The following is a 17,832-nucleotide window of genomic DNA, read 5'->3' as shown; positions in this document are numbered from 1 at the left end:
TTGAACTTGTCGGCTTCTACACGCTTGTGAGCCGTTTATCTAAGATAAATTTCTCTCTCTCTCTCTTTCTCTCTCTATAAATATATATATATACTTTGCTGGTTTTTGTGTTTCTCTAGAGAACCTAATCCAACACAACAGTCATTTGAATGGAACAAGTAGATAGTGAATGGTTTAAAATGAGGAAAGATGTGCATCTGTGCTATATCCTTTCACCATACTTACTCAATCTGTATGCTGAGCAGATATTCTGAGAAAGTGGACTGTATGAAGAACATGGCATCGGGATTGGAGGAAGAATCATTAACAACCTGCAATATGCAGGTGACACAACCTGCAATATGCAGATGACACAACCTTGCTTGCTGAAAGTGAAGATGACATGAAGCACTTACTTACAAAGATCAAAGACTCCAATCTTCAATATGGATTACACCTCAAAACAAAAATCTTCACAAGTGGACCAATAAGTAACATCATGATAAATGGAGAAAAGATTGAACTTATCAACGATTTCATTTTACATGGAACCCAATGCCCATGGAAGCAGTAGTAAAGAAATCAGATGACATATTGCATTGGGCAAATGTGCTGCAAAAGATCTCTTTAAAGTGTTAAAGAGTAAGATGGCACTTTGAAGACTAAGATGCACCAATGCAAGCCATGGTATTTTCAGTCACATCCATATGCATGTGAAAGCTGGATAATGAATATAGAAGACTGAAGAATATAATTAATGTATTTGAATTGTGGTTTTGTAGAGGAGTATTGAAAACACCATGGACTGCCAGAAGAATGAATAAATATGTCTTGAAGAAGTGCAGCCAGAATGCTCTTTGGAAGCGAGAATGGACAGACTTTGTCTCACCTGCTTTGGTCATGTCAGAAGGGACCACTCCCTGGAGAAGGATACCATGCTTGGTAAAGTAGAGGGTCAGGAAAAAAGTGGAAGACCCATGATGAGATGTATTGACACTGGCTACGATGATGGACTCAAGCATAGCAAAGATTGTCAGGATGGCACAGGACCAGAGAGTGTTTCGTTGTGTTGTACATAGGGTCAGCATGAGTTGGAGCTGGCTTGATGGCACTAACAACAACAACAATCATTTCTTCTACATTTATTAGCTAGGATTTTTCTATAAAAGATTTTGCCTCATCAACCATTTGGTTACCCTGAGATGAGACAAATTATTTTCTTTATTTACGAGTTTTTAATAAGTTGTTTTCCTAGCATACTCTATGCATTTCTTTGTTGTTGTTTTTAATGTTATCATTATGAACTTAAGCATTTTAATATTTTCAGGTGTTATAACCCTTTGCACTCATTATCTTCTTTAATGCCAAATTGTTCTATCTTTGGCTAGTTAGCTCCTGTATACTTTTGATATAATTTCAGTAGCTTTCTGTGTGGCAAGATGTTCCAGGCTTATCCTGTACATTTCTTGTCCCAGACTTGAAATCAGTCATTTTCCCTTGTTTCTTTTGGAAAGAGCTCTGGTGGTATAGTGCCTAAGGCATGTGACTGCTAGCCAGAAGGCTGGTGGTTCAAACCCAACAGCCACTCCTTGGAAGGGAGGTTGGGTAATCTACTTCTGTAGTGATACTGCCTTGGAAACCCAAGGAGGGGTCACTATGAGTCGGATCCAACTCAACAGCAGTGAGGTTTTTTTTTTTTTTTGGAAATTAGAGACTACAGTCTAAGTTCTTTGGCTGCTCACTGCTATTGGTTTGGTCATTACTTCTAGACATTTTAAAATGTGTTTATGTTTGACAGGTAAAATATGTCATGAGTTCATCCTGACATTTCCAATGCAAAATTCAGAGTTCAGAGTTTTTGCTCTTGGTTTTTTATTTGTAGCTCTTTTCTCTTATAAAACAATTTGGTTCCTAAAGACACTGACTTTGCTTTATTTTAAAATACAACTTAAAAACAATAATGACAATTTTATTCTAACAATCTAATTATTAAATACTACTTAGAGCTTCTTGTTTTCTTTATATTAGTATAAGCAAATCCAGATATCTTCATATTGTTTCCTTTCTTAGAGAAAATGTATCATACTATATATACCTGGCTGCACCTTGCAGTTTTTACTTTACAGTATCCTGGCAACCACTCCTGTATCATCCTCATTCTTTTTTTTTTTTTATAGCTGTATAGTATTCCTTCTTATTTCTAAGAGGTTTTCTTTATCTGCAGTTTAGTTGGTTGATTTTTATATCCAAATATACCATTTTATGCCATGTTCCTATTGAATTTTGTTTTTATAAGACTAACTAATCAAAAATATATTGAATATTTGTGTGTTTTGAAATGTTACTAACTTACCTAATTAAACAATGTTTCAAATTTTGATTGTTTTTCATTGTTTGTTGGTAATTTCATTTTTTCTTATTTAGGTTCGTAATGTTCTTAATGATGCAGTGGATTTACTGGAATTCCGTGACAGAGTCATTAAAGCTTCTTTGAACTATGCACACTTAGTTGTTTCTACATCTCTTCAATGCTATGTGTTCTCGTAAGCATTTTATATTTCTTAATACAGAGTTTGTTTGTAATGAGGAATTTATTTTCAAATTGTCCTTTCAATATGGTTTATTTTAAAGTTAACTTTCTCAAAATCTTACTTATCCTAAACTTACCCCGAAGTAGGAATTGATAAAAAGTGAGCTATAAGCAATGATCGTAGATCTAATAAGAGTTATCCATCAAAGGGTTAATTAATAATCACTTTCCTTATAGGAAAGATCTTTTCTGATACAGTGTTTACTCTTACTTTACACACAGTTCCAGGAGATTTGCTTTCAAAGCCCAAAGCAGACTCAAAAAAAAAAAGACATAGAAAAAGAAAGAAAGACCAAATTCACTGCAGCTAATAACAACAACCTGGTAAGTGCAGATGCAGGTGCAGGGCACTCACCTGGGGGTGCTACCATGCGCTGCCATTTCTGGAAAAGGCAGGTCTTGAGGCAGTCACGGGGGCTGAGGCTGTAGGTCTTGTGGCGGACATGAGCTCCTGCATGGGCTCAAATATCACACAGAGCTGTGGGGTAGACAAGGAGGCAGTTTGTCAAGGAAGACACATGGGTTGTTGTTGTTATTGTTATGTGCCATCAAGTCAGAACCGACTCCTAGCGACCCCTCCTTGGGTTTCCGAGGCAGTTATCACTACAGAAGTAGATTGCCCCATCTTCCTTCGGAGGAGTGGCTGATGGGTTTGAACCGCCAGCCTCCTGGTTAGCAGTCAAGTGCCTTAGGCACTATGCTACCAGATCTGCAGCTAATAAGTGATGGGAAAAGGAACCACCCATCTACTATGAGATGGATTAACTAGTAACCTGACAAAAGGCAGGAATAGCTGAAAGATCATCAGTAAGGAGACAAGCTATATTTAGGCTTAATATCATACCCCAGAGTAATCATGTATGTTCATACTGATGGCCCAGCGATGTCCACAAATGATGAAAGAAAATATATTCAGTATAATATGTGTTAAAAGGTAGGAATGATTCAATATATTCAAGAAAGTTGTACCTAAAACTTTAAAAACATACAAGATATTTTAAAGAGTACCAACAAATTTTTAGTAACTAACCATACATGATATTTCAAAGGACTGATAAATTGTTAGTAACTAGTTTTCTGGACAAAAGCAAACCTAGTTTTTTTTCATTGCTTATAGCTCACTTTTTTTCAGTTTGCAGATTTTTATGATTTCAAGCTACCAGTGTGACTTAGGAAGAAATACATAGTAGCAAACCATTATGTAGTATTTCTACCATAGAAATACAATTGATACAAATAATCTCAAGTGCATAATAGAATGTAATAAAAATTTGGAAGTGAAGAGTTTTGAGAATTTATTATTTTTGTTGTGAATGTAATTTACTTAATGTAAGTTTATATAATTTAATTTTTAATAATGACTATATTTAGCAGTCAGGTTGCCAAATTTCTGAAAATTTAACTATTAGTACAAGCTGGCTTCATCACACTACAGGCTGACTCTTCAGTTATTCAGAAAACTCAGGTAATCACCAGACACTTTCAAGAATTGTTTATAGTTAAGCATTTGAAAAAAATTGTGCTTGTATTTATAACATGTAGTTATAGTTTAATCATTGAATATAAAATTGAGTGTAGAGACCATATTATTCACCATTATATACTCAGTGCCTAGTACGGTGACCAACATGTAATAGTGACTTAATGAATAAGTATTTTTGAATGAATAAATGAATTGAAAAACATAAAATCTTGTGTTGTTCCAGTAATACCCCGTAATACACAACACAAAGGTATCTGGTTTAAGTACTACAACTATATGTTTAAGAATTCTACTCCTTATATGTTACTAAACAGAAACTGCAGCCTAGGATATTAGCCAAGTCTGGAATAGTGAAATAGGGAAAGGAAAGGAGAGAAGGCAAAGAAATAAGCCACTCAATTTTATGTGAATTTTTTTTCTTACATGACAGAGGAGAAACAGTAAGAATTTGGGATAAAGAAAGAAAGATACCAAGTTAAAGAGTCGAGGTCCAGGGAAGGAGTTACAGAATGTGAAAAGACTCAGTCACTTAATGCTCATAAGTATTTGAATCATTAATTTGGGTGGTGGTGAGGAAAATAGACAGGATATCTTCAGTTTAAGGTTTCTTTGTTTGAAGAAAAGTAAGGCTTTTAACTGCCCTAAAACAAAAAACCAAAACGAAACTCACTGCCATTGAGATGATTGGCCTCATAGTGATCCCTCCTTGGGTTTCTTAGGCAGTATCACTATGGAAGGAGCTCTGGTGGCATAGTGCCTAAGGCACTTGACTGCTAACCAGAAGGCTGGAGGTTCAAACCCACTAGCCACTCCTCAGAAGGAAGGTTGGGCAATCTACTTCCATAGTGATACTGCCTCAGAAACTCAAGGAGGGGTCATTATGAGTTGGATCCGACTTGACAGCAAATAACAACAACATCGCTATGGATGTAGATTGCCCATTCTTCCTTCTGAGGAGTGGCAGGTGGGTTTGATTAGCAGTCAGATGCCTTAGGCACTATACCACCGGGGTTTACTCTACTAGTCTTAGTGAAAAGGACATGTTTGAATCTGTAGGATCAGTATCATTAAATATTACTTGTATTAGAAAGGTTACTTTTTAAAATACCTGCCACAAGTTTAGCAGCTGCTACTTAAATTTTTCTTTCTTGTTGATAACCCTACTTTTCCCATATCAGTTAATATATGGCAAAATAAAATTTTGCCTAAACTCTTCTTTTTTGATTTAACTTTTTCCCCTTTTCTTGTTGTCAGGACATTTATTAAGTTACAAATTATTTATTAAAGCAAAATACTAGGGAAATAGTGGAGCTTGTGCCATGGAAATGAGGCAGTGCTAAAACTTATCTCCAAGATATATTTCGTTAAATTAAAAATACCTACTAGTATTTTTCAGAAGGAAGACTGGGGAATCTACTTCTGTAGAAATACCACCTTGAAAACCCAAGGAGTTTCTAGGACTCAGAATTGACTCCATGGCAATGAATTTGGATTTTTTTTTTTACTAATATTTTAGATAATAACTATCATTTATTGAGCACTGTTTTACTACTTTTTATGTTCATGATTTAATTTACCCTATGTGTTATTATTATTCCCATTTCAGAAGATAAGAAACTAAAGGACAAAGAGAGTAATTAACTTGCCTTAGGTCAAATTACTTAATTTTTTTTTCATTAAAGGGTAAGCTGGGATTTTAATCCAAGTTTTTAATAATTATTGCTGCCTGTTTGATAATAAAAGTATTATTTTTAGAACAAGAATTCCAGCTCATACTAGTTTATATGAAAAGAAGCTCCAGAAAAAGCAACAGGCAAGCATTCTACATTAAATTTTCATTTGATTTTCCACAGTTAGGTAAAAAATATTCTTGTTTTAGTCAATGTTATGGTTTAGGAAGTTTATATTTTTTTCATACATACATGTACACCTTAAAAAAACCTTAAAAAAGAAAAAAAAACTTAAAAAGAAAAAAAAAAAACAAACCTCCCTGCCATAGAATCAATTTGACTCATAGCAACCCCTTCTTGGGTTTCTGAGGCGCTATCTCTATGGAAGTAGATTACCCAATCTTCTTCCAAGGAATGGCTGGTGAGTTTGAACCGCTTCTGTTCAGCAATCAAATGCCTTAGGCACTTCACCACCTTAGTTGTCAAATATATCAGGTATTTTCTAAGTGGACATTTAAAAATATTCACATAATTAATTACTGCTTGTCTTATCAACTCTCTTGACACAGAATGAAGTGTAAGTCTAATGTTTGGCAAAATGAAACATGTTAGGATTTTTTCCCAAAGTACAAAAGCACATACCTTTTTTCAGACCGTGTACCTAACATATTAATTATTATTATAGGTTCACTGTTGTTTTGTTTTATGCATATATTTACTTATTAAAATGAGTATCAGATTCTGAATAGCCGAGATAAATTTCCCACTAATTTGCTTCTTCATTGCACCTCTCTCCCCCATCTACTTGATGTTAATATGAGATTTAAGCTGTTTTTAAGAATCAATTCTAATGCAAGTAATTGAGAAAATTCAGAATAGATAAGCATACAAATCATTTTAAACTGTGAAGTGACTATGATTATTTGTTGATGGATTTTTAAATTTGTAAGTGTTCTCTCCACCTATTTCAATTTTGGAATCATATTATCCTATAACAACAAAGGATCTTTTGTTCATTTAGTCATCCTTTTATTCAATAAACATGATCATAACTTATATTTATATTGTATTTTACAATTTGCAAAATACTTTCCAAAAATCTTACTTGAGTCCAACAAAATCATTGGGAGATCTATAGAAAAATAATCATGTTCATAATGTTATTATAGCTTCTGTTTGTTGAGTACTTGCTATATATTAAACAAACTAGACAGCTTGCCAGACACTTTATGTAAGTCATCATTATCCTATATTACAAATAAGGAAATTGATGCTTAAAGGTTAAACTTGCTAAGCTCATATGGCTGGCAGGTGGTGAAACCACATTTCTAATCCAGATCTGTCTAGCCAAAAGCCCATCCTCTTTTCACTATGTCATGCTGCTGCTGTTTTATAGATGAGAAACATAGATGACTTATCTCCGATTTATAGTTGGGGATACAGACGTGTAAGCATGATTACAGAGCAGTGTGCCAGTGCTATGATAGAAATGTATACACAGTTACTGTAAAACTGAAGTCACTTTGATGAAAATGAGTTCCTCTCTACTTACTAAAAGGTATTGGTATTTAAAATGCTAATAAATATCCATCTTTTTTGTCTTTCAGTACAAAAAATTGGAATACACCACTTATATTTGATCTCAAAGAAGGAACTGTTAGTCTAATTCTGCAGGCAGAAAGGTAGTTTGTTTATTATGTTTCTCTGTTGGATTTGGGGTTAAAATATCTCAAATGGCAATAAACCACTTTTTAAAACATGTCATTTACAAATGACACCTTAGTCATTTGAAGCCATTCTTTTCTAATATGTTTTAAAAGAAGAAGAACACATTTGTATCAGTGGTTCTGAAGCTTTTTAGTCTCAGAATTTCTTTACATTCTTGACATATTGAGGGTTACAGGTGTGACGTGTGTATGTGTGTGTATATATATATATATATATTACATACCATATTAAGGAGGTGTGGTGGCACAGTGCCTAAGGCATTTGATTGCTAACCAGAAGGCTGGCGGTTCAAATCCACCAGCCGCTCCTTGGAAGGAAGATGGGGTGATCTGCTCTGTAATGATTTACCTCTTTGGAAACCCAATGGGGCTCGCTGTGAGTTGGAATCAACTTGATGGCAGCGAGTTTGTTTTTTTATCTACCATATTAGGAATTTAAGAAATTTAAAATACTATTTTAAAATGATACGAATAAGCTCAATGCATATAAACATTAGAGTGATGGTATGAGAGAATGAAAGTGAAACAGGCAAATGACTATGAAATAGCTTTGACCTCTACCTCCCATGTGTCAGTTTTTCGTACTGTGGTGGCTTGCATGTTTCTGTGATGCTAGAAATGATGGCACTGGTATTTCAAATACCAGCGGGGTCACCCAGGTAATGACCCTTCCAGTGGCACTTTTCAGATCAAGATAGACTAGGGAGCAAGGCGTAGCAATCAATTTCTGAAAATTAGACAATGAAAATTATGTGAATCACAACTGAATTTTTAAAATATTGTCTTATTTATAAATACGTAAATATTTAGACAATATGTTTTTATATATATATTTATATCGGATGGCATACCGATTGAGATGTTTCAACAAACAGATGCCCCATTGGAGGCACTCACTCAGTTATGCCAAGAGATTTAGAAGACAGCTACCTGGCCAACTGACTGGAAGAGATCCATATTTGTACCCATTCCACAGAAAGGTGATCCCACAGAATGTGGAAATTATAGAACAATATCATTAATACTGCACGCAGGTAAGATCTTACTGAAGATAATTCAGAAACGTTTGCAGCAGTATATCAACAGAGAACTTCCAGAGGTTCAAGCCGGATTCAGAAGAAGACGTAGAACAAGGGATATCATAGTTGTTGTCAGATGGATCTTGGCTCAAGGCAAAGAATACCAGAAAGATGTTTACTTGTGTTTTATTGACTATGCAAAGGCATTTGATTGTGTGGATCATGACAAATTATGGATAACATTGAGAAGAATGGGAATTCCCGAGACTCGATTGTACTCATGAGGAATCTGTACCTTGACCAGGAGGCTGTCGTTCATACAGACCAAGGGGACACTACATGGTTTAAAATCAAGAAGGGAGTGCATCAGGGTTGTATCCTTTCTCCACACTTATTTAATCTATATGCTGAGCAAATAATCTGAGAAGCTGGACTATATGAAGAAAAACGTGGTATCAGGATTGGAGGAAGAATCACTAACAACCTAAGATATGCAGACGATACAACGTTGCTTGCTGAAAGTGAGGATGACTTAAGGCACCTACTGATGAAGGTTGAAGAATACAGTCTGCAGTATGGATTACGTCTCAATACAAAGAAAACAAAAATCCTCACAACTGGACCAATGAGCAGCATCACAATAAATGGAGAGAAGATTGAGGTTGTCAAAGAATTCACGTTGCTTGGTTCTACAGTCGATGCCAACGGAAGCAGCAGTCAGGACATTAGACGACGTGTAGCATTGGGAAAGTCAACTGCGAAGGAACTGTTTCAAGTGCTGAGGAGCAAGGATATCTCCTTGAGGACAAGGGTGCGCCTGACGCAAATGATATTTCTAGTCGCCTCGTATGCATGTGAGAGCTGGACAATGAATAAGGAAGACCGAAGAAGAGTTGATGCTTTTGAGTTGTGGTGCTGGTGAAGAATGCTGAAAGTACCATGGACTGCTAAAAGAACTAACAGCTCTGTCCTGGAGGAAGTGCAGCCAGAATGCTCCTTGGAAGCAAGAATGGCCAGACTTTGTCTCACCTATTTTGGTCATGTTGTAGGAAGGGACCATTCCCTGGAGAAGTATGTCATGCTTGGTAGGGTGGATGGTTGACAAAAGAGGGGGAGGCCTTCAACGAGATGGATTGACACGGTGGCTGCGATGATGGACTCAAGTATAGCAGGGATTGTGGGGCTGGCGTGGGATTGGGCAGTGTTTCGTTCTGCTGTGCATGGGGTCGCTATGAGTCGGAAATGACTCGACGGCACTTAACAACAACAACAATAACAACAACATGTTTTTATATTGTCTAATATAGTGCTTGAAGATGAGCCCTCTGGGTTGGAAAGTACTCAAAATGTGCAGTGGCCACAACAATGAACTCAAGCATACCAACAATTATGAAAATGGCACAAGACCGAGAATATTTCATCCTTTTGTACATGGGGTTGTCATGAGTTAGAGCCTAATCAAAGGCAGTTACCAAGAACAAATTTTGACCCCAAAGTCCCACTATTTTCTGTTCTGTCCAGTGCTATTTTTGTTGTTATTTTTAAATATTGATTGAAGCTCACTGTGGTGGAATTGGAAGTTTGAAAAATAGTATTTCCTACCAAGACTCTCAGGGTATTCAGGACTAAGAAACTCTAGGCCAGTTAACTGGAGTAAATTGGGAATAATTATTACTCAGGAACCCATACTTTTCCATGAAAACTGTGCATAAATCTCTAAAGAACAGTGATATCCTACTGAATCAGAAGTCAGACTTAGAAAACTACAGTCTAGTAAAACCAATGAAGTATGAACATTGACAATTATTTAAAATAGCCACCCTATAAAACTTTTGCACTGAGACCATGTATTTTATTTCTCATGCCCTTACCCACCACTGAGGCAACGCTTAATAGTGTTTATTATCAGGTTTTCTAGCCCACAGCCTTTTATAAATAGCAAGCCAGAAGAGGCATGGTGCTGGTGGGCAGTTAGAGGCTGGCACAGTGACAGGAAGAAAAGTGACTGCCTGACAAGGGAGTATAGAGAAAACGAAAAGCACATGACTGTATACCTGAGTAGTATGATAATTATTCTGATGTACCAACAGATTCTCATGAGTATCAAAGCTATCAGTTAAACAGTTCTGAAGTGTGTGATCATCATACTGATGACATTCAATGACCAAGAAAATGTTATAACAAATTTTGTACCAACTGTTTAATAAAATTGATTATATATTTAATTTTCTCATACATTTTTAAAACACAAAGACATTTTTGCCATTCAGAAGGTAAGATATTAGCTGTCTAAAACACCATATTTAAGAAACTCTTTTTACACTAACATTTATAAATAAACTTATTTATTTATAAATGTATTTATTTATAAATGTATTTATTGAATATCTTCTTAGATATACACCAATGGTATAAATTATTAGGTAAAAATATTTTACTAAGTGCCTCTGTTTCTAGTCTTATATATGTACATTTATAGATGTTTGTCCCCTGAAATATGGTGTTTCACAGTGATGTTAAAAGTTACAGCATCTTATTTAGGAGAGAAAATGCCTTTAGTACTCAGACTAAAAAGGAGTATATCCTAACATAATGTGTCACTTTGTCAAGATTAAAAAATATTGATTTTGTACACTAATAATCTCTTGTAAAGGCCGAATCTTTTAGTTAAATACCATTTAAACCAGTAGCTGTTGAATTGATTCCAACTCATAGAGGGTCTATGGATGTCAGAGTAGAATTGCATTCCATAAGTTTTTAATGGCTGATTTTTCAGAAGTAGATTGCCAGGCCTTTCTTCTGAGGCCTGTCTGGGTGAACAGAAACCTCAAGACTTTCAGTTAGCAGCTATCACATTAATCATTTGCACCACCCATGGACTCAGTTAAATAAACTACCCAATTGATACCTAAAGTATTAATTTAATTGAAGTGTATCCATTTGATATTCATTAGATATAAATTTTCATTGGTTTTGGTGTTTGTTTATTTCTTTCATTCTCATTTCCATAGCAAGAAAGAACAACTTGCAATCCCTGAAGCAAGAAATATTTCTGAGTCAATGATACTAAGACCTTAAACATAAGACTTTTAAGAGTAATAACGTTTTTCTACCCACTGCCATTGAGTTGATTCTGACTCATAGTGACCCCCATTGGGTTTCTGATTTGCTGTGTAAATCTTTCACAGAGTAGTTGATGGGTTTAAATAGCCAACCTTCTGGTAGAGAGTCAAATGCCTTACACTACCAGAGAGCCTTAATGATGTCTTTAGCATTGAGGAAATAGGCACGTCAGTGTAACAGTAGATGTGTGTGAATCAATACAACTTTTCGAAGGGCAGCTTGCAATATTTATAAAAATTTTAAAAGTATATACTTTTTGATCCAGTAATGGCACTTCTTGAAGTTATAATAAGGAAATGAATAGAGTAGACATACAGAGAAGTATATATATTTTATATTTTTTAAAAAATTGTGAATAATTTTAAATAAGTGTCCATCAAGTGTGAGTTAATATGGTATATCTGTATTTTCTGTTTGCTGCAGTTATCTCTAGGAAGGTTGGGTTGCAAAGAGTCTTCTGTTTTCTCCATTTGTTTGAATCATTTTTTATAATGTTTATAAATTTTCAAAGGAATGAAAATAATAGCAATAACATACTTACATTTTGAGTTAATAAAAAATTAACTACATAGGACCCTATGTCTTCTATAGCTGTCAACACAGCAAATGAACCTAAGTCTCTGTGGTAAAAAATATGTGAGTTTTTAAACATGAATACATTTACCATCTATCACCATATGATTTTAAAGGCAGAAGTAAATGGTGCCCCTGGTGCTAATTTTTGAGTCATTTTCATTGTTTGGAATTTTAACTAGTGTTTAATCTTTAATTATGGAATATGTGTTACTATTCCATGAAAAAAATATCACCAGTTATTAAGATTATTGAATTGTAAATTATAAGATTGTCACATTTCCTTTGTATAGAGATGTTTCTTTAAGAAGAGAAATGAATTGCAGATATAACATAGAAGAAGTAAAAATTTTAATTTATAGTGTGGTGATTATGGGCATTTTCATTTCTCTTACAGCCATCAAAAAACAAAAACTCAGAAAACAAACCAAAACAGCCAGTATTGGCTTTCAGTTTTTTATATTTTCATTATGTACTTATTATCTTATTTGTAAGATTTAGATTTCTCCATAGCATAAATTATTCTCTAACATAAAAATGATATATAATTCACTCCTGTTTGAGAATTTATTTTATTTTTACTTTTAGACATTTTCTTCTTGTAGATGGTGGTGGTATCTATTTATATTCTTATGAAGGGCGCTTTATTTCTTCTCCAAAATTTCCTGGAATGAGAACAGATATTCTGAATGCACAGACTGTCTCTCTGAGTAATGATACCATAGCAATAAAAGAAAAAGCTGATGAAAAGAGTAAGTACATTTTATAACTTCCATGTGACATTTCCATGAAAATTGCTAACAATGTAAAATTTTTTACATTAACTTTTATTTTCTCATCTATTAACCTGTTAAATTTATATGAAAGAATTATGAGACTTCTAATTTGTTCCAAACATGAATTAGAGAACTAAAGTTGTCAATATATGCCCAATTGATAGAACAAATAGATATTGTCACAACACTAAAGCTCAGTGGTAAGGAGTCAATCTTTTATTTATTCAGCAGGTGTTTGAATTCAACATTGTGGGTCTTAGAAATGATAGTTTTTAAATTAATTGATCATTTTTCATATTCCTATTTCTTTATTTGAAAACATAATAAATATTGTTCTTCATTATATTGTTTATTTTGCTTATGCTTATTTTTTAAAATAGTATCTTAATGAAGTAGAAAATAATTACAAATAATGGTAACTTTTTATAGATTGTGTTAGTCTTTAAAAGTATGCTAGATGTTTTGGGGATTCCCTAGTATACTTTATTAAAGCATTGGTCTATCACTGTCCCACTTTAAAATTTTTAGTATTTTTCAGATGGCATCACCTCTCCTACTGGTAGGAAATACAACTCTCTTAAATAGGGCTATTCCATCTCTTCATGCCTTAGGCCTTCTCTGAGAGAGGACATTTGGTAATTTTGTTTTTAATGGAATTCCTTTCTAGTTAAGAAAGAGGAATAGAGGGCTTTAAGAAAGAGTAATAGAGGGCTTTTGGAAGATGGTGTTGTACAGATAATACACACGATGACTCTCTCTTCCAACTGAGATCCAAAGCAACTAGGTAAAGCAGATACAAATAAAGATAATGAAGTTATGACCAACTAAGGAGAAGATAAATAGCTCTGGTAGCATAGTACCTGAGGCAGTTGACTGCTGGTGGTTCAAACTCACTGGCCACTCCTCAGAAGGAAGGTTGGGCAATCTACTTCTGTAGTGATACCGCCTCGCCTCGGTAACCCAAGGAAGGGTCACCATGAGTCAGCTCTGACTCGATGGCACATAACAACAACGACAATAAGGAGAAGATAAAGTATTAGATCCAGTGAAGGCAAAGAAAGAGAAGAGGTTAAATGACTGGGAAGAATAGACAGGCCCACCTAGCCAGTGGAGACAGAGAGGAATCATTGGAAATCCAAAAGAGGTTGAGGAGGAAGTAAGGTAAAGAAGAAAGAAAGAAAGAAAAGAAAAGAAATGCAGAACCCACAGGTGCTGGGGACTCAGAATAGCCACACTGGGAATTTTTCTGATGTAAGCTGGGACTTTGAGGGGGAGGGAAGGTCTTACTGGGAAATGGATCAGGACCGCCCCCTGGCTTGGGCTGCTGTGGAGTCTGGAGCAGAGTGGGAGAAAGGGTGAAGTGCCCTCTAAGTAGACAAAGCCCTGGAGTGGGTGCATGGCAGTGGCTTTGGGCCTATCTCCTGAAAACCCTTTGTGGTTTGGATTGAATCTGTGCGCTGAGTTTTTGCAGCTTGTCGTTCCACCCAGAGAGGGGTAACACTCTTTCCTTTGGGACTACTTTTGGATTTGAACCACGAGTCTTTGATTGACAGCTGGGTGCTATCTTTAGCAGAGGCCTTGAAAAGGACCCAGGCTGCCTGTGCCTACCATTGCTGACTATCTTGCCACAAATGTGGAAAACTCCTTCTGCCTTTCTATCCTGGGGTTCACTTCTGGCTTACTCTCTCTCTTTTTGTTTTTTCCTCTTCTTCTTTTCTTTTCCTTTTCTCCCTTCCTTGTTCAACAGGAGGAATATACTAAACCTCCACTAGGCAACCATAACTACTACACAGAACACCTCACCCGATAGAATGGTAACACGAATAGCTCCTGCACCACAGGATCAGTGACAGATGGTAGACAACACCTGTCCATCCTAACAGCAAATCCTATTTTCAGTGTACAGAGATGTGCACCCACATCCCCTCCAGTGATTACACCAACACAGAGAGAGCTGGAGAATGACCCAGTGTAGCTGAGTTAATAACCTAAGAAGTGCAGCTGCTACACACTCCCAGATATAATGAAACATAAAATCAGGGTGAAACAAATCAATACATAGCTAACAATTAAAGACAGTAACTTTAAAATGCCTAGGAAACAACAGACAAACTCAAATCAAACAACAACAACAAAAAAGCAGGACAAGATAACAAAAATAAAAGTCCAGAGTAAAGAATTATATGTCTTAGAGGAAGAACAAGCAATAGAACTATCTGAGAAGGACTTCAGAAGGTATGTGTGTGTGTGTATATATAAAACTCTCCAAGAGCTCAAGGAAACCATAAACAGAAACAACAAGAAGACAGACAGTACCCTGGGAGAATTCAGTCAGGAAAATCATTCAAGAACAAAATAATAAGACAAATACACAATTAGAATTCATACAGAAATAGCAATTAGAAGGCCATAAGATGAACATTAAAATTATAGAGATCCATAGCACTGTGGAAGGACACAAGAAATAGACTAGAACTGGCCGAAGAATGCATTTTCCAGCTAGAAGACAAATCCCTTGATGCCAGACTGTATGAAGAAGAATCAGAACAAAGAAATGAAGAGAACCTAAGAGTTACATGGGATGACATGAAAAGAAACAACATATGCCCGATTGGAATACCAGAACAAAACATCAGTTCTTTCAGCTTCAGAAATGCGAAGTGTGTTGTTCCTCCCTTTTGGTTTTCTAATTCCAGGTCTTTACATTTCATTATAATACTTTACTTTGTCTTTTCAAGTCACCATTTGAAATCTTCTGTTCAGTTCTTTTGGTTCATCATTTCTTCCAATTACTGTCTATAGAAACAGCCATCAATAAATCAATAAATCAGATGTCATATTGCATTGGGCAATCTAAGAAAATTGTCAAAGACTTGCTAACAGAAAATTTCCCACATATCATGAAGGAAGAAAAGATACCCATCCAGGAAGCTCAGTGAACCCCATACAGGATAGATCCTAAGAGGAAGTCACCAAGCATATCATAATCAAGCTTTCTGAAACCAGAGACAAAAAATTTTGGGAGCAGCTTGGGAAAAACAAAATGTCATCTACAATGGCCAATCAATAAGACTAAGCTCTGATTTCTCAGCAGAAACCATGCAGGCAAGAAGGCAGTGAGATGGCATATATAAAGCCTTGAAGGAAAGGAATTGCCAACCAAGAATTATATATCCAGCAAACTGTCCCTCAAATATGAAGGTGAAATCAAGACATTCTCAGACAAACAGAAGTTAAGGAATTTGTGAAAACCAGACCAGCCCTACAACAAATGCAAAAGGGAGTCCTTCCAATAAAGAACCCACAACAGACAAGAGCAAATTAAAATCCAGACTCTGGACACCACCACCTGAAAACAAAACCAGAAAAAGATTCTCAAAATTAGTTCATAAGAAATGTACATAGAGAAATAGGAGAGTCAGTCTGCAGATGACACCAGCAACAAAGCAAATATAGGAAATAAAAGTTTTAATTACAAAATGTCTAAATGGATAGGAAGACAGGACAAAGTCTTTATAGGCAGACTGTTCCAGACTTAGAGAGAGAAGAATGTACTTCAGGGTAAACACAAAGATAATTAACAATCCTTCTAAGCAAACTGAGAAAAAAGAAAAAAAACATAAAAGGTTCGTAAGCACAAAATCAACAATAATGAAGAAAAGAGAAAAAACACTTGATAAAATAATGAACTCAGCACAGAAAAATAGTTGGAACAAGGAATTCACCAACAACACAACAACAACAAAAAACAACAACAATAGAATGACAGCAATAAATTTATACCTGTCACTAATTACACTCAATGTGAATGAACTAAATGTACCAGTCAAGAGAAAGAGAGTGGGAGATTGGATAAGAAAAGAAGACCCATTGATATGCTGTCTACAAGAAACCCAGCTTAAACACAAAGATAACAAAAAAAATTAAGGGGTGGTGGGAACTTCCGGTAAGATGGAGGAATAGGCAGCCAAGTGACATAGATCCTCTTCAACAAAGAAAAGAAAAACCAGTTGACAGAGATACAGATAATCCTGGAACCCTGAGCTTTGAAAGGAACTATACAGAAGTGGATTAGGCACCAACTATTGGAAACTCCTGAACGAAAACAGTGAGTACAGAGATGGTTGGAGCTGTGGACTGTCAGCTACTCTGACGAGACCAACAGCCTGAATATTTCCAAGTGATGTTGGGACCTGAGAATTCACCTAAAGATCAGTCCTGGTCACCAAGGGCTGCAGGAACAACTGCTCTGGTGGGCTATGACTAGGAAGGGAAAGCAGCAAGGAGGGAGACAGCCTGAGCTGTGGACTTTCTGCTGTCCAGAGGGTGCAGCCATTTTGATTGTTTACACACAGCAGCCATTTTGGATATGTAAAGTGACTGAGGGTGCAGCCATTTTGAATGTTTATAAGTGGCAACCATTTTGTATTTTAAAGTGATAGCATTCTCATTCAGATTCCAGGGACCTAAGAACAGGCTCTGTTTCCCAGGGTTTGCAAGGACATATGAGAAGCTGATAACAGGAAAGGAGACAGGTGGTGAGTGCATAAGTGCTGTCAACTAGTGAATAGAGGAGCACAGCACAGTACCCTGCCTGTATAGATAAAATATAAACAAAACAAAGAAAACAAAAATTGTGGGCAAGTCATGCCAACATATAATCACCAATTGAATATAAACAAAAACATCACAATGCCTCGGAGACAACAGAGCATCACAGTCTACTCAAAGAAGCAAGATAAAGCAGGAGAAACAAGGGACCAGGATACAGACCCAAAACATATCCCTGAGGAAGACACAGCATTGGAACTCCCTGATAAGGAATTCAAAAGAATTATATTTAGGTATCTTCAAATGATTGAGAGACAGACCAAGGAAAACCAGACAAAACC

The 17,832-nt window shown here is 35.9% G+C and overlaps 1 protein-coding gene across 1 annotated transcript in view; it reads left to right on the top strand.

Annotated features, from left to right (window-relative positions):
- Window positions 1-17,832, top strand: part of IFT80 (intraflagellar transport 80) — a 259,541-nt gene that overhangs the window by 158,010 nt on the left and 83,699 nt on the right. Inside the window, exons 9-11 of the mRNA XM_007948772.1 lie at window positions 2,404-2,522; window positions 7,330-7,404; window positions 12,753-12,916. Coding sequence (XP_007946963.1) covers window positions 2,404-2,522; window positions 7,330-7,404; window positions 12,753-12,916 — 358 coding nt within the window. The remainder of the gene's footprint in view (window positions 1-2,403; window positions 2,523-7,329; window positions 7,405-12,752; window positions 12,917-17,832) is intronic.

The sequence above is a fragment of the Orycteropus afer genome, unplaced genomic scaffold (assembly GCF_000298275.1).
Source record: "Orycteropus afer afer isolate SDZICR_OR568_19922 unplaced genomic scaffold, OryAfe1.0 scaffold00223, whole genome shotgun sequence".
NCBI lineage: Eukaryota > Metazoa > Chordata > Mammalia > Tubulidentata > Orycteropodidae > Orycteropus > Orycteropus afer.
The sequence above is the reverse complement of the archived record's forward strand: the minus strand, read 5'-3'. Positions and strand labels throughout refer to the sequence as shown.